The sequence below is a fragment of the Ipomoea triloba genome, chromosome 8 (genome assembly GCF_003576645.1).
Source record: "Ipomoea triloba cultivar NCNSP0323 chromosome 8, ASM357664v1".
In the NCBI taxonomy this organism is placed as follows: domain Eukaryota; kingdom Viridiplantae; phylum Streptophyta; class Magnoliopsida; order Solanales; family Convolvulaceae; genus Ipomoea; species Ipomoea triloba.
In genome coordinates, this window is record NC_044923.1 from 1169424 (window position 1) to 1188021 (window position 18598).

General features: G+C 35.5%; 3 protein-coding genes across 3 annotated transcripts; 2 read left to right on the plus strand and 1 right to left on the minus strand.

The window, feature by feature from the left end:
• Positions 1-1966: 1966 nt before the first annotated feature.
• On the plus strand, positions 1967-2604 carry LOC116027547 (agamous-like MADS-box protein AGL61). Its single transcript, XM_031269249.1, has one exon. It carries the CDS (start codon positions 1996-1998, stop codon positions 2602-2604), a length of 609 nt encoding a protein of 202 aa, XP_031125109.1. The 5' UTR covers positions 1967-1995.
• Positions 2605-7099: 4495 nt separating this feature from the next.
• On the plus strand, positions 7100-7985 carry LOC116026545 (agamous-like MADS-box protein AGL61). Its single transcript, XM_031267863.1, has one exon. The coding sequence runs from the start codon at positions 7129-7131 to the stop codon at positions 7732-7734; it is 606 nt and encodes a 201-aa protein (XP_031123723.1). The 5' UTR covers positions 7100-7128; the 3' UTR covers positions 7735-7985.
• Positions 7986-11655: 3670 nt separating this feature from the next.
• LOC116027206 (beta-amylase 3, chloroplastic) lies at positions 11656-14575 on the minus strand. The gene is made up of 4 exons (XM_031268688.1): positions 13955-14575; positions 13302-13512; positions 13103-13213; positions 11656-12930 (listed from the first exon to the last, which is right to left on the minus strand). Exons 1-4 carry the CDS (start codon positions 14482-14484, stop codon positions 12139-12141), a joined length of 1644 nt encoding a protein of 547 aa, XP_031124548.1. The 5' UTR covers positions 14485-14575; the 3' UTR covers positions 11656-12138.
• Between the last annotated feature and the right edge of the window lie 4023 nt (positions 14576-18598).

Here is an 18598-nt window from a genome sequence, read left to right on the forward strand (position 1 = left end):
GTGACGCGTTATTTTGTGTACGAAATACACATATTGGTAGCAATTTTAACGCCTATAAATAGTGTTGTTATAGTTTAAGTGACAAAAATAACCTCATAAGAAAGAGTTTGCTAACAGATTGGAGTTTTATAAGTACTATATAACATGCACAATGGACTGAAAACGCACCATAATAGACAATATAATTAAGATATTAAATTTATTTAAATCAATTAGGGCATTCTCATTAGTAGTTTTTGGTGAGGTTTTTGAGACAAAATTGGTTGATGTGAAAGTGAGAGAGAAAATGAGGTTCTTGCACGAAAATGAAGTTTTTTGTCTCCTTGAGTGGGTCCTTAAAAAAAAAAAAAAAGACAAACGACACACCAACTTTCACATGGTGTGCACAGCTGCGCCCAATCGGGCGCGTACACTATACGCGCCCGTTGAGCGCATTTAGAAGACTTTTTTTTTTTGTTCTCGCACCTAATTGACACTTAAAAATTTATCTATTGAAGATGCTCTTAGTAGAAACCAAATTGTTTTCCCCTCTTATTATTGTAAAAATCATACTCAATTAAGTAATTTTGTAACCTATTGTAATTGAACTTATCCATATGCCAGTTGTGTGTGAGTTGTGACACATTACTCTGTATATATACACAAATACATAATACATATGACACATTACTCTGTATATATACACAAATACATAATACATATATTCTTATTATCGTAAAAAATTTATACTTAATTAATTAAAAAAATATTACAACCAAATTATATTGTAACTAGGGTTACACGTGACCTCATTTTACTTTGTATATATAAGCGAATATAGGATTCATATATTCTTATTATTGTAAAAAAAAAAACTTATCCTTAAATAAGAAATATTACAATGTGATTATATTATTATTAGACTGGATCACACATTCACACCTACCACACTTGTGACGCGTTATTTTGTGTACGAAATACACATATTGGTAGCAATTTTAACGCCTATAAATAGTGTTGTTATAGTTTAAGTGACAAAAATAACCTCATAAGAAAGAGTTTGCTAACAGATTGGAGTTTTATAAGTACTATATAACATGCACAATGGACTGAAAACACAGCATAATAGACAATTAAGATATTAAATTTATTTCAATCAATTAGGGCATTCACATTAGTAGTTTTTGGTGAGGTTTTTGAGACAAAATTGGTTGATGTGAAAGTGAGAGAGAAAATGAGGTTCTTGCACGAAAATGAAGTTTTTTGTCTCCTTGAGTGGGTCCTTAAAAGAAAAAAAAAAAAAAAAGACAAACGACACACCAACTTTCACATGGTGTGCACAGCTGCGCCTAATCGGGCGCGTACACTATACGCACCCGTTGAGCGCGTTTAAAAGACCTTTTTTTTTTTTTTTTTGGTCTCCCACCTAATTGGCACTTAAAAATTGATCTATTGAAGATCCTCTTAGTGGAAACCAAATACACCTAAGCCATAAGTGTTGTTTTCCCCTCTTATTATTGTAAAAATCATACTCAATTAAGTAATTTTGTAACCTATTGTAATTGAACTTATCCATATGCCAGTTGTGTGTGAGTTGTGACACATTACTCTGTATATATACACAAATACATAATACATATATTCTTATTATCGTAAAAAATTTATACTTAATTAATTAAAAAAATATTACAACCAGATTATATTGTAATTAGAGTTACACGTATACATCACGTGTGACACATTACTTTGTATATTATAAATGAATATAGATCGAATTCATATATTCTTATTATCATAAAAGAACTTATCCTTAAATAAGAAATATTACAACGCGATTATATTGTTACCGGACTGGATCACACCTACCACACTCGTGACGCGTTATTTTGTATACGAAATACACATATTGGTAGCCATTTTAACCTCCTATAAATAGTGTTGTTATTGTAAGAATATTTATCATAAGTTTCAAATATCATTTGCGATATGGAAAGAGAGCTTGAGAGATCGAGAGCTATGGAGGCCGGCAAGAAAACCAGGGGCCGACAGAAAATTCCGATGCGCCGGATCGAGAAAGACGGCGATCGATTCGCGACGTTCTCGAAGCGGCGCAAAGGTTTCTACAAGAAAGCGACTGAGCTTTGCTGGCTGTCCGGTTGCGACATCGGGATAGTTCTGACTTCTCCGACGGGGAAGATGTTCTCGTTCTTCAATCCGTCGCCGGAGTCGATCATCCGGCGAGTGTTCGGCCGGGGGATAAACCTTGACGGCGGCGAACTCTCTCAGGCCGTCGACGAGCACTCTCGGCGACGAGTCAACGAGCTCTACGAGATGATCGACGGCGTGGAGGCTCGGAGGGAGGTTTTGAATCAGAAATCGAAGGCGCTGGATCAGAGCATTTCGTCGAACACCTGGTGGGAGACTCCTGTCGCTGACTTCTCCTTGGAAGACGTTGAGAGGTGCCAAGCTTTCCTGGAAGAGCTGCAGACTAAGGCGAGTATCTGCTTTGATGCACTTAATAATGGCGGCGGTGGATCTTCAATCTCCATAGCCTCTCAACCACAAAATGCTGCATTGCTCTCTCCATATCCCTTGCTTCCTTCAAACGCAGGAAATGTCGTCTGATCTGATCTTCCATGGTTAGATTGCAGTTTGATGGATCAAAGGATGTTCTGAAATTGGGGCTGATGAGGTTAAGGGTTTAAGTTCATTTCTTCATGCATGGGCGCATGGCAAGGAGGCATTATTATTATTTATTACATATTTATATATCTATGCATTTGAGTTTTATTTCGAGTTTTATTATATAGTACAATAAATCGGATTGCTTTAATTATAACGGATCGTAACAATTGTACTTGACTTGATATATAGTCAAGAATTTTCTCGCATATGAATCAAGTAATGTTTTCCTTCTATTTCAAGGGTTCGTTTGATATTATTCTTATCGTTCTATAAAACTATGTAAGTTTGCTTTTCCCTTTTCTTGATTTAGGATAATATAAACGTTATTTACTTATTTTCATATAATTATTTTGATTGTTACAAACCTTTTTTTAATACATTGAAAATTATAATAAAACACTCAAGGACTAAAAAAAAAGTGTGACCATGCAACTTCTATAGAGTGGTGTCGAGATGGAGGCTATTTGGATGATGCAAAAACTAGGGATTTCAATTTAGCCAACCTTATTTGGCTTATTGGTTTTGGCCTAATTGATTGATCTTTAATAAGGCTAATAGTTTTTTTAATCCTAACCCTAAAATCTTGAATTATCAGACTTATTGATCAAACATTTGAACATTCCATTGTTCTTGAGTTACAAATATAGTCCATATTTTTAAATTGTTGTAAATCTAGTATGTTGATTGTTGACCTAATTGTAAATCTTGTCATTACCTTTCCATTTTTGTTGATATATGGGAATATTGATCATCAAGCTAGGGTCTAAACCAACTCAGCTCGTAGTGACCTTAACTGACCTAATTGTAAATCTTGTCATTATCTTTCTATGTGTAAGCTATTCCGGAATACCGGCATGCATCCCATTAATCTCTATAAACCCCCATTACGCTATGAGAGGGGGGTAGGGGTGGGATGGAAGAACTCGGAAAGATCCAATAATTACACGCATAGTTCCCAAACACCTCACTTAGCCATTTACAAGCTAGGATATATATTGAAGAAGATATTTGACCACTTAGTCATTTACATTATCATTTGTAAATCTAAACTTTCAATTGTTAAGCTAACCTAAACCCTAATGCTGAAGACTATAACAACCACTGCTGGTTTTACGGTCGCGCTATAACCGTTCAACTGGTCAACACTATCGTAAAATTAAGTTTGGAAAAATAGAGAGAAATAATACGACAATAATTGAGGAGAATACTTAATTATGTTTGCGTTAAAATCGGAACCCTCAACAATGTGACTTCAGAAGGTCTGTATTTATACAAAAATGATGAGAGCGTAAGTAAGGAATTGAAATAGGAAATAATCTTAACAAATATAGCCTGATAACGATAAATACGGAGCAAGATGGGAAATACGATTTATTTTATTTAATAGGATTCGAAACCGGTACACATGTAACAAATGAATCGGCAGAGCTCGGGCGATCGGTAGTGGGCCTCACAAGCTTTCGAGCTCAAAGACTATTAACTCAGCAACGATCCAAAAGTCCCTCTCTCTCTCTCCTCATAAATGTTGTATTTATAGGAGAAGAAAAAGCCAAGCTCTACCCCTCCGGCATAGAGAGCACGTGGCTGTCACGTAAAGGCTTGACTCCGGGCTGAAATGAAAGCTAACACGTGGTGACTCTGATGGGACGCCCGTCCATCAGTCAGAAATCACATTCGGTAGGTCGGAAGGTCGTGAACGGCCATGTGAACGCTCGGTGTGTCGAGCTGCGACCCTTAGGTCGGTCGCCTGCCTGGTCTCCCGACTCAACCAGCTCGGGTGAAATACGCCGACCTTCCAACCAGATACGCGAGGATAATTCCCTATCATAACCTTAGGAAAGTTACACAATCTGCTAAATCGCCACAATAGTTGCCAAAATCTGGAATAAGAAAGAATCCTCAAGAATCTGTCTGCTAATTCCTGAACAATCACCGCCTTTTAGGGCACACCTAGTCGAGCGTCGCTTCCCAACTGCCTGCTTCAGCTTAGGCCACACGGGTTGTATCCGGGCCATAAAACGAAAGGACCTGGTCAGTCGGCAGGCTTCAGATACCGGATCCCTTCGTGTCGGGTAACGCAGTCGGGATATCCATCAACCATCTTTCTAGTTACTAATTTTACAAAGTTAAATGGAAAGAAATGTGAAATATCATAAATGTCCATAGGAAAACTTAAACGCTAATGTTGCTAACCTAAACCCTAATGCCATGGACTAATTTCTTTTTCTGTTTTTAAAAATTTTGGGCAATTTGGTGGACTACATACATTTAAAAACATAGAAAAAGATAGGGACAACTTACAAAATCACAATAATTAAGAGACTAAAATAACGTTTTTCATATAATTTAATGTGCATGTATGCTAATAAGCAGATAAATATGCTTATTTTTATTAATAAAAAGAATACTCTATATCAAACATACTATTTAGGCAAATTATTATGTGGACCCACAAGGTGGACCTATACATCATTTACATATTACATATTACATGTTTACAATTTATCTTTTAAAAAAAATCATAATTTAAATTGTGTATTACGAACACACAATATTAACATATATGTAATCGATTACCTTGTTTTGTATTCACAAGTTCTTTCAAATACTGCAGTCAATTTCAATACTAATAATACAAAATTTAATCTTTTTAAAATTTAGTACAACTATTATGTGTTTTGACTTAGAAATACAATTTACATTATAAAAATTCACAATTCCAATATGACAATACTATAAATGTACAATTCAATATCGTTTAAGACTAGAGTCTACCTTGCAAAGTGGACCTTGGTCCATTGTAACACAACTACAATGGACAAATTATTCTGTGAACCCAAGTCCAAAACACACAATTTATTATTTTTTTCTTTTTTGTTTTTCTGCCCTTTTTTTTTTGTCTCCCACCTAATATGCACTTAAAAATTTATCTATTGGAGATGCTCTTAGTAGAAACCAAATACACGTGAGCCATAAGTGTTGTTTTCTCTTCTTATTATTGTAAAAATCATACTCAATTAAGTAATTTTGTAACCCCATTGTAATTGAACTTATCCATATGCCAGTTGTGAGTGAGTTGTGACACATTACTCTGTATATATACACAAATACATAATACATATGTTCTTATTATCGTAAAAAATTTATACTTAATTAATTAAAAAAATATTACAACCAAATTATATTGCAACTAGGGTTATACGTGACCTCATTTTACTTTGTATATATAAGCGAATATAGGATTCATATATTCTTATTATTGTAAAAAAACTTGTCATATCCTTCAATAAGAAATATTACAACGCGATTATATTATTACTAGATTGGATCACATACACATTCACACCTACCACACTCGTGACGCGTTATTTTGTGTACGAAATACACATATTGGTAGCCATTTTAACGCCTATAAATAGTGTTGTTATAGTTTAAGTGGCAAAAATAACCTCATAAGAAAGACTTTGCTAATAGATTGGAGTTCTATAAATACTATATAACATGCACAATGGACTAAAAACGCAGCATAATAGACAATTAAGATATTAAATTTATTTAAAGCAATTAAAGCGTTCATATTAGTAGTTTTTGGTGAGGTTTTTGAGACAAAATGGTTGATGTGGAAGTCAAAGAGAAAATGAGATTCTTGCATGAAGATGAAGTTTTTTGTCTCATTGAGTGGGCCCCTAAAAAAAATAAGCGCACAAACTTTCGCGTGGTGTGCACAGTTGCGCCCAATCGGGTGTGTACACTACACGCGCCCGTTGGACGCGTTTAGAAGAACTTTTTATTTTTTTTTTGAATTTTTTTTGACTTTTTTGCTTCCCACCTAATTGGCACTTAAAAATTTATCTATTGAAGATGCTCTTATTAGAAACCAAATACACGTGAGCCATAAGTGTTGTTTTCCCCTCTTATTATTGTAAAAATCATACTATAAGTGTTGTTTTCCCCTCTTATTATTGTAAAAATCATACTCAATTAAGTAATTTTGTAACCTATTGTAATTGAACTTATCCATATGCCAGTTGTGAGTGAGTTGTGACACATTACTCTGTATATATACACAAATACATAATACATATATTCTTATTATCGTAAAAAATTTATACTTAATTAATTAATAAACTATTACAACCAGATTATATTGTAATTAGAGTTATACGTATACATCACGTGTGACACATTACTTTGTATATTATAAATGAATATAGATTGAATTCATATATTCTTATTATCGTAAAAAAACTTATCCTTAAATAAGAAATATTACAACGCTATTATATTGTTACCAGATCACACATTCACACCTACCACACTCGTGACGCGTTATTTTGTGTACGAAATACACATATTGGTAGCCATTTTAACACCTATAAATAGTGTTGTTATTGTAAGAATATTTATCATAAAGTTTCAAATATCATTTGCGATATGGAAAGAGAGCTTGAGAGATCGAGAGCTATGGAGGCCGGCAAGAAAACCAGGGGCCGACAGAAAATTCCGATGCGCCGGATCGAGAAAGACGGCGATCGATTCGCGACGTTCTCGAAGCGGCGCAAAGGTTTCTACAAGAAAGCGACTGAGCTTTGCTGGCTGTCCGGTTGCGATATCGGGATAGTTCTGACGTCTCCGACGGGGAAGATGTTCTCGTTCTTCAATCCGTCGCCGGAGTCGATCATCCGGCGAGTGTTCGGCCGGGGGATAAACCTTGACGGCGGCGAACTCTCTCAGGCCGTCGACGAGCACTCTCGGCGACGAGTCAACGAGCTCTACGAGATGATCGACGGCGTGGAGGCTCGGAGGGAGGTTTTGAATCAGAAATCGAAGGCGCTGGATCAGAGCATTTCGTCGAACACCTGGTGGGAGACTCCTGTCTCCGACTTCTCCTTGGAAGACGTTGAGAGGTGCCAAGCTTTCCTGGAAGAGCTACAGACTAAGGCGAGTATCTGCTTTGATGCACTTAATAATGGCGGCGGTGGATCTTCAATCTCCATAGCCTCTCAACCACAAAATGCTGCAGTGTTCTCCCCATATCCCTTGCTTCCTTCAAACGCAGGAAATGTCTGATCTGATCTTCCATGGTTAGATTGCAGTTTGATGGATCAAAGGATGTTCTAAAAGTAGGGTTGATGAGGTTAAGGGTTTAAGTTCATTTCTTCATGCATGGCAATGAGGGATTATTATTTATTACATATTGATATTTTATATATCTATGCATTTCAATTTTATTTCGAGTTTTATTATATAGTACAATAAATCGGATTGCTTGAATTATAACGGATCGATATAACTGTACTTGACTTGATATATAGTCAAGAATTTTCTCGCGTATGAATCAAGTAATGTATGTTTTCCTTCTATTTCAAGGGTTCGTTTGATATTATTCTTATCGTTCTATAAAACTATGTAAGTTTGCTATTAGTTTTTCTTGATTTAGGATAATATAAATGTTATTTACTTATTATCATATTATTATTTTGATTGTTGCAAACCTTTTTTTGATACATTGAAAATAAAACACTCAAAGACTAAAAAAAAAAGTGTGACCATGCAACTTCTATAGAGTTCGTGTCGAGATGGAGGCTATTTGGATGATGCAAAAACTAGGGATTTCAATTTAGCCAACCTTATTTGGCTTATTGGTTTTGGCCTAATTGATTGATCTTTAATAAGGCTAATAGTTTTTTTAATCCTAACCCTAAAATCTTGAATTATGAGTTATTGATCAAACATTTGATCATTCCATTGTTCTTGAGTTACAAATATAGTCCATATTTTTAAATTGTTGTGAATCTAGTATGTTGATTGTTGACCTAATTGTAAATCTTGTCATTATCTTTCCATTTTTGTTGATATATGGGAATATTGATCATCAAGCTAGGGTCTAAACCAACTCAGCTCGTAGTGACCTTAACTAACCTAATTGTAAATCTTGTCATTATCTTTCCATGTGTAAGCTATGCCAGAATACCTGCATGCATCCCATTAATCTCTATAAACCCCGTTACGCTATGAGAGGGGGGTAGGGGTGGGGTGGAAGAACTCGGAAAGATCCAATAATTACACGCATAGTTCCCAAACACCTCACTTAGCCATTTACAAGCTAAGATATATATTGAAGAAGATATTTGACCACTTAGTCATTTACATTATCATTTGTAAATCTAAACTTTCAATTGTTAAGCTAACCTAAACCCTAATGCTGAAGACTATAACAACCACTGCTGGTTTTACGGTCGCGTTATAACAGTTCAACTGGTCAACACTATCGTAAAAGTTTGGAAAAATAAAGAGAAATAATACGAGAATAATTGAGGAGAATACTTAATTACGTTTGCATTAAATCGGAACCCTCAACAATATGCCTTCAAAAGGTCTGTATTTATACAAAAATGATGAGAGCGCAAGTAAGGAATTGAAATAGGAAATAATCTTAACAAATATAGCCTGATAACGATAAATACGGAGCAAGATGGGAAATACGATTTATTTTATTTAATAGGATTCGAAACCGGTACACATGTAACAAATGAATCGGTAGAGCTCGGGCGATCGGTAGTGGGCCTCACAAGCTTTCGAGCTCAAAGACTATTAACTCAGCAACAGTCCAAAAGTCCCTCTCTCTCTCCTCATAAATGCTGTATTTATAGGAGAGGAAAAAGCCAAGCTCTACCCCTCCGGCATAGAGAGCACGTGGATGTCACGCAAAGGCTTGACTCCGGGATGAAATGAAAGCTAACACATGGTGACTCTGATGGGACGCCCGTCCATCAGTCAGGAATCACATCCGGTAGGTCAGAAGGTCGTGAACGGCCATGTGAGCGCTCGGTGCGTCGAGCTGCGACCCTTAGGTCGGTCGCCTGCCTGGTCCCTCGACTCAACCAGCTCGGATGAAATACGCCGACATTCCAACTAGATACGCGAGGATAATTCCCTATCATAACCTTAGGAAAGTTACACAAGCTGCTAAACCGCCACAATAGTTGCCAAAATCTGGAATTGGAAAGAATCTGTCATAAATGCTAATTCCGGGGGCACACCTAGTCTGCTTCAGCTTAGGCCACAAGGGTTGTACCCGGGCCATAAAACGAAAGGACCTAGTCAGTCGACAGATCCCTTCGTAATTTTAAACCTACTGAAGCCCAACAAAGTCAACATTGCCCCCACTGAGGCTCGAACCCATGACCTCCCACTAGGGAGAATCACTTCATGCCGCTTGACCATAAGGCCTTTGGCCTAATTTTACAAAGTTAAATGGAAAGAAATGTGAAATGTCACAAATGTCCATATGAAAACTTAAACGCTAATGTTGCTAACCTAAACCCTAATGCCATGGACTAATTTCTTTTTCTGTTTTTAAAAATTTTGGGCAATTTGGTGAACTACATTTAAAAACATAGAAAAAGATTGGGACAACTTACAAAATCACAATAATTAAGAGACTAAAATAACGTTTTTCATATACTTTAATGTGCATGTATGCTAATAAGCAGATAAATATGCTTGTTTTTATTAATAAAAAGAATACTCTAAATCAAACATACTATTTAGGCAAATTATTATGTGGACCCACAAGGTGGACCTATACATAATTTACATATTACATGTTTACAATTTATCTTTTAAAAAAAAATTCATAATTTAAGTTGTGTATTACAAACACACAATGTTAACATATATGTAATTGATTACCTTGTTTTGTATTCACACGTTTCTTTCAAATACTGCAGCCAATTCAATACTAATAATACAAAATTTAATCTTTTTAAAATTTAGTACAACTATTATCTGTTTTGACTTAGAAATACAATTTACATTATGAAAGTTCACAATTCCAATACGACAATACTATAAATACACAATTCAATATCGTTTAAGACTAGGGTCTACCTTGCAAAGTGAACCTTGGTTAATGGTATAACAACTGTAATGGACAAATTATTCTGTGAATCCGAGTCTAAAACACACAATTAACATGCTGAATATTCACAATTTAAATATTAAACATTCAATATGTAAATTATGAACATTCAATATGTAAATTGTGATGGGTCCACTTTGCAATGTGGACCCGGGTCATAGTAACTACTGACTTCAATATCCATTCTAAACAAATTTAATTGGGCCGAGATCTTTTTCTTTTGAAGCCCAAAAACGATGGTACCCAAAAAGAACTATTCAATGTCCAATATTCTTCTTGTTGGGCATAGGCGGCCCAATTTTTTTTTTTTTTTTTTTTCTTCTATGTTCTTCTTCTCCTTCGTCAATGAAGAACTAATTGAGAAATCTCTTTCTGAAATCTGAATCCACGAAAATGCAGAAGAGCTTCAGTCTACTGCAAACAGTTGCCACTGCAGGCGTCTTCTCTGCAGTTTCTTTCTGGTAATTATCATTTATCATTCTCGATGTTGAGCTGTGAATTCTTTTCGTGAAAACTGAAAAGTAAATTTTTTTTTTAATTAATTAATTTTTTTTGTGGTGCATATCTACAGGTATGGATTCATGTTCGGCAGAGAGTCTGCTCGCAAGGAGCTAGAAAGCTTGATTGATAGTCTTCGCCGTAACAACTCTGATTTGAGCTCAACTCCTCCATATTCCTGAATCGGGTAACCCGCTACTGTCTCGTATGTTATATATATATGCATCACGCGATCACTTTATAGCTTTGTACTCAGACAGTTATGTAGAGCTGAAGATGAAACATGTTTGATTAGGTGCAATTTGAATAATAATCATAATTGTTGGTAGTAATTGGTGATTAGAGTAGATGAAAAGTAGAGCCTTTGCTTACAAGTGGTGGTTTCCTTAGTGTTTTGGAGTACCATAATTTGAGTTTGCCTTGCATTTATGGGATTGCTTTGTGATTCCTGCAATTCTATATTGAGAATTCATTGCTCTTGCAAGAATACGTCTTTGGGAATTTGTGTTTGATTGTTTGAAAGTTTAATGACTTGTTTTGGTCTTCATTTTCTACACCCAAGGAACTGAGGAAGAATTGAATGAAGTTCTTCAACACTTTAATGTTCTTTTAGACTTATCAAGTCATTACAAATCATGATTAAAAAAATACAAGAGAAATATGATTGGAATGTAACTATGCACTGGGTAGTGGGTACATCAGAATGGTTCTATATTTCATAAAAGTTGCAAAGACACAAATTTATTGTGCTAGAGTGGAAAGAATATATCATTTTATCCTTGTGGCAGTGAAGAGCTGAAGACGAATTAGTAAAGTTATCGTCTTTCTGATGGCCCCAAGCAGTGGAAGAACTTAAGCCTCTTAACCATGGTGTTTAGACATTGTAGTGCTGCTACCTTTCCTTCTTTTGTTGCAGAAATAGACTCATCCTTGTTGGGTTCTCACGGGCTTATGGACCTATAAAAATTTCATTTATACCTTATGACATGTTCCTCCTCCTTAGCTTGGTTGTCTAAAGTGGAGTATCTTTACATGAGTATATATTTGCATCTTTACACAAGCACAGCCTCGTTAACATTCTTGGCATTTCTCTTTTTAATGAGTCCAACATAAAGATCTGTTCTGCTCGAGTCACACTCTGGGAGCCTTGTACTACGACCTCCTTCTGACATGCTTTTAACAAATTCGACTAAATTCCGCCAATTCTCTGGCTCAAACAAATTCTTGTTCATTCTTAGATATGTAAATGCACTTAATCCATTTCCAGAGTCTGACCTGCTTGTTGCCAAAACTTGTTCATATGCTCTGCTGTCATACCTTTCCAGTGCATTTTCTCCTGCAAGCTCTGCTCCGGCAGCTTTAGTAGCTACCTTTACTTGCCTAACTAAACCTTCTGGTGAGCAATTTGCACTCCCAGGCTGTTCGCCATCTTTCATCTCCATACATGTAAAGTTGAATACAACACCATGTTTGGCTAACATATGTGCTATGGGCAAGTAACCATTTCTTTCTCTGGTATTGTAGTATCCTGCATTCAACTCTGCTGCATGTGATCTTGTATTGTAATGCCAGTGAATTCCGGCAATTTTTCCTGATAATTTAGCTCCAGTTCCTTGAAATACTCCTGCTGCTGCTGTTAGGATTCTATCCCCATGTTCCAATAGCTTTCCAGAATACCATTCGAGGAAGAACTGTCCATATTCAGTTTTCCATGTCCCATCCCTTCGGAAAAAGCCTGTGTCCTCAGGGAACTGATGGTACTGACCAGCATCATGAGGCCCACTTCTTCCCCAGTCACCCTTTCCAAGTGCCTCTGCTGATGCTGCTAGTGAAGCTCTCATATACTGTTTTAAAACAGAATGAATTTAGTATCTTTGTCTGTTTGTAAAGATCTATCCTCAATGTTATCAATATTTCACCCCCTTAAGAAATGAAATTAGGAGAGACTTCATAGATAGTTCATGAATTCACTCTAAGCTTGAGGATTTCTTAAGTATTACTCCACATAAGGCTTACCTTATCATAGCACTGGAATTCTCCAATTCCGGGAAATCTCCAAGTCCCGTTGCTCTCTGGATAGGATGGATATCTGAGCTCTCCACAAGGTCCCATTCCCACTTGAACCTCCTATATTAGGATACAGGCTTTGAGTTTCTCAAATAATGACATCAGTTGTTGGTCATTTATTAAATTTAAATAAGAAGAGGAAATATACCACTATAATGTTTCCCATATATTCCTTGAATCTCTCTCTGAAGCTTCTCATGTAGTCCGCGTAGACCTGAACTGGTGTTCTACCTCTGAGGACTGGTAATTGATCGCAGCCTAAGGAAATATACTCTGGGTTTCTCCGGCCTGATCTGTCTGTGTAGACAAGGTCAGGATTCTTACTGATTTCTTCAAGAACCCATGGAGGTAATGGAATGCTGCAAAATTAAACCCGCTTTAAAACTGGAAAGCAATAAGGATAGGAAATGGTGAAAACACAGTAGAGTTCAAATGAAAATTCGAATAGTGAAACCCACAGGAGGAAATAACTATCTGAATGTTCCGTTACATCATAAACCCCAACTGACAAAATCCTAAAAGAGTATAGCTCTGTAACTCTCTTATCCTATTGCATAATAAATCCAGTCCACAGAATCCTAAAAAATATATATAGTTCCATTATCCTCCTGGTCTCCCTTTTCCGCTACGAATCTTAGTAAAAATTCCCTAAGAAGTGAAAACTGTTGCAAAAATATTACTTGCATATACAGGAACTAGACAACTTGAGCTTTAGAATTGGAGACATATATAAGGAATTAAAAGTTTGAATAGAAGGAAATCTGAACACAAACTTAAAGGAAATGAGTACTGTATTAGTACCTGCAAGAGTCACCAACGTTTCCTCCACATTGATGGAAAGACATGACAACTTGAAGCTTCAGGCCGTGCTCTTGAACCATTTTCACAAGTGCAGCATAGCCTTCCCAATTGTACTTCAACGGTCCATCCTTTTCCACTAAACCCCACCAAGCATCCACCATGACTCCTTCAACTCCGGCACTTCTTAGGGCCATCAGACTTGCATTCATCGAGCGTGGCTTGTTCAGGTTTCCTCCCATTGTCATGGTGTCAAGTGGCAGCATAATAAAAACCGGCACCCTTGAACTGCTGCCGTGGCTTTGGGTTGCTGCTAGACCATGAAGCCTCTCTCTTTTCTCATTCACTCTGCCTTCTAGAGGCTGAGAAAGTTGAGCAGCTTCTTGCATAGAACATTTTGCTCGAAGGCCGTGGTGGCATGATCGCTTGAACTGGGAAAAACAAACTGTGGTAGGGAAATCATCAGGATTTTTAACCCCTTTGATTTCTTTTAGATTGATAAAAGAAGTTGAAGAACGAAGAGTTAAAGTCATTATTGTTCAGAAGATGTAGGAATTAATGAAGCTTGGAAATGTTTGTATTTATAAAGAAATTGCAGGTTTTGGGTCTTTGAAGGAGACAAGGTTGGTGGGCTCTCGTTTAGACGTAAATAAAAGTGCAAAAGTTCAAAACCAGTCAGCTTACCTTTTCAATGTCTGGTTGTCTACTAGAAATAGTCATATTTTTCCCCTTCCCCAATATGCAAAAAATATTCAAATTTTATCAGCCAGTCAAAGGATCACACGTGTTTGATGCCAAGAAATTGGAAAACATTTTAATTATCTAAGTAGTTCAAAGAATATTCAATAATGGAAACAATATTGTGCTATGATAGACTTTTATCTGTTAAGAATATCTTATTGGACGATTCATCTCTCTCTGTGATATTTTGTACTATTTGCCATATTAAGTGCATCTTATCATTCTTATGTGTCCCTGACTCCCCGTCCTAATCCAAAGAAGATTTCACTGCTCTCTCTATTTTTTTTAATGGAATCTTAATTCGCACTTATAAATCCCTGTTGGAGGCCTCATATTGCATAAATATTATCGAATGTTTGAAGTCCTTGTATATGTTGTGTGTTTCCTGACTCACTTTAGAATTAACCTCTCTAGCTTCCTACCTTTTAACTTTTCACTTGATTAATTAAATAAATATATCAGATGTAACACTAGAGTAAATATATTGTTTAAGTTCGCACTAATGCTTCGGGGAGCCTCAATAGTAACACTATTCTTTATTGTTTGCAGGTCTTATCTAATGGTTGGCTTATCAGATCTCCCATGTCCATCCCTTGTTCTTGCAACATATGATTACAGTAAGATCATGCTCTCGTTCTAAATAACCTGATGGAAAACGATAAGCTTACTCCTTGAAGTAAAAATACTCCCCGTCTCCCTGATGTGGCATGTTATGAATGGTTAATTGTCAAATCATAATCTTCATTGATTAAACTAGTAACAACTGATAATACAACATGTTTGGGAGTATTTTTACTCCCGGAATACCTGTAGTACTATAAGCTGATTGATTGTTGGATGTTGGTGGGACTCTAAACTTTTGTCAAATAGAAAATGGAACTTTTTTATGCTGACATCTTAGTTGATTTCTGGGTGGTAACTGGTAAATTGTGGGCAAGGACACATGATCGAGCACTGGTAGCTACAGTGTGGGAGTTTTGCTCAATTTGGTGGACTCATTGTGGGCACCGAGCATAGTGATTTACCCCTATGCTATTCTATTGGGTCGGGGTGTAGGGCCCTTGGGAGTGAAGGAATTTCGCTTTTTTTGGGGAAGAAAATGGAAGGTTTACTATTTCCTCTTTTGTCATAAGAGAATCTCAGCCATGTTTGTGTGATAAGCAATGGGTGGTTTTGCTAAGCCAAAATCCATCAAACTCTACAAGCCCCCTTTGGCTGGCTTCTCTTGGCATATTCTTTCAAGACTTTTCCATACATATATGTGGAGGGAAAAAGTCTTGAATTTTGAAAATTTTTATTTATTTTTGTTTATTTGAAGATAAATATGAACGAGTGACGAGTGAAGGGTGTTTTTGAATTATTTAGGCAAGTGGTTTTAACCGATCTTCGAATTTCATTTTCTTGAAAATCCTTCTTACGCATCTCTACATCATTATATATTGCCATAACATGAACTCCGAAACATGGAGTATAGTTTTAGCAAACTATTAACGGTTGTTGTTCATATATGTAGGTGGAGTGTTAAAACACATGTAATAAATAAATAAATATTTTTTTCTCAAGTGTGTTTTACTAGAAAAAGTGGTATTGGTTGAAAAAAAAAAAACAAAGGAAAAAGTGATGTGTGATTAAAGCTATTTATTAGTTCATTTTTGATAAAAAGATGGGAGAAAATTTCACACAATTTATTGGTAAAAAATCTAACTGTTGGCATGTAACAGAAAATAACTTTATTTATTTTATTTTTTTTTCTGAGTGCTTGCATTGTAACAGAAAATCTAAATTTCGCTTATTTTATGTGTAATAGTCTAAAAATCATACTGGAGAAGTAAATAGTGTTAAGAAAACACATGTGATGGACTCAACCGAACCGAAAACATTTTGACAATAATCGAATTTGTTAAGAAAATTGTAAATAATTATATTTTGCGACAATTTTAGTTAAATCTTTACAATTAAAATTTGAAACACGTTTAACTAATTTTTAAAATTAAATATTAAATATATAAGTTATATTGATGTTAAATATAGAATTAACAAATAATAAGTTAAAATTTTAATTGAAATGAGACGTGCAAAGAAGACATACACAAAATTAAGGTGGGCAACTTGTGTCGGTGAAAAGTAAGAAAAAAGGGCGCTGAAAATTGGAAGAGAATCTCACTGCACAGCTAGGAGTTGGATAGCTTTGGAGTTTAGCCGATGCACTTTTCATGTCTACGTGGGACAATTTGTTCATGTGGAGGAGATTAAACCTTATCCATTTTGGTTATGGCATGTTTTTGCCTTTCTAATGCTTGGTCTTAAGAAACAAAAACTGTACATCAAATGGTCCTTTGACATTGATAATGACCAAATTAGAGGCTCACATAAAGTTTTAAAGTATTTTTAAAGAATGGTATTTCATTTATTTGAATTATGAGTTAATAAGGCTTGGCTTAAAAGGGCAAATGTGATTAACATTAAAGACGGTCACAATTGAGTTAATTAAGTAGTTGACTACAAAGTTCCCAGCTTGATTTCATATATAAAATTATTTATTGACCTTCTCAATTTGAGAAGGTCAATTACTTTTTCATAAATTAAAGATTAACATGGTTTAAAAAAACAAAAAATAACATTTGTTGCGCCACATATAATTGTTAAATTTGAATAAATAACGCAATTTGGAACGGGAAAGGAGATGAAACAATTCCATCTTTTCTTCTCCTCTCACACGTAGGCATTGGAGCATGAAAAAGAAATCCACATTTATATTATGTTGTTTATTTAGACTAATTTAATTCTTGCATATGCCACACTAAGAACAAGAAAAATAATCCCCTTATAATGTACAAAATGCAATCTTAGCATCTAATACAATACTTTCTCTGCCTTACTTTTAACATTTTTTAAAATAATTTTTAAATCTTTTTATTAATCAATATACGACACAAAACTAAATATTACCAAACTCAATACAAACCAAACAAAGGGAGTACATTTTAACATCTTTCTATTCATTATTTAGGCATTAACTCATTTTCTAGAAGGCATAAGTTTTAAACAAACTTTTACAAATCAGGAATATTTAGGGAATTTTATTTTTGTATAAGCTCTAATTAGGCTAAATAAATCTCAAAAAAAAAAAAAAAGTTTTCAATCCTTTTCTATGTAAGTAAGACTATTGTATAATAATATAATGGTCCCCGAACACTACAACAAAAGAAGAGCCGTTTGGCTATTTACCTCACAGCTTGTGCGGTTCTCCGTCTGCTGAAACGTAGACAATTTCTAAACCCCACAAGCTTCTCATGGCTCTTGCTTTCTTGATTAGGACCTCTTAGTTCTTTACCCTTAACATACAAGAAATCTAATGCACCAAATAAAACATACAAGCAAAGCAATCCAGTTTATGGTTCAAAGTCTAAGCAATGAAATGAAATATAAAACACGCACACACAGGGTGTACATTTCTGACAAAATTATGCACTCTTTTCACATGGTGAGATGAAAAGTAAAGAAAGAACCCTGAATTGGCACTGTTAGGCTCCATCTTTCTAATCTCTAATTATTGGAGAAAAATGTTTTCTTGACTAAGCATAAATTTTGGGGGAAGGTTGACTCGTCGTAAGAGGACGACGCTGAGTTAGGTGGGAATAAAGGCATGTTAAATAGATAGAACAAAATAGGTGTGGTATAGTGGTATGGAGGATGAAAATGAAAGGGAAATATGTATACAATGTTTATCATCAAGCTACCTGTGTTTCATAGGACTCATAGGAGAGATATATGGGTTTTCACTTTGGTATAACAAATATCTTCAGACTTTAGGTAGATATTATTGTGTGATGCATTACAGCATCGCTTTCAAACTTTTTTCAAGATCCATCCCTGCAAGGGATGATATTTCTAGCAGACCAATAA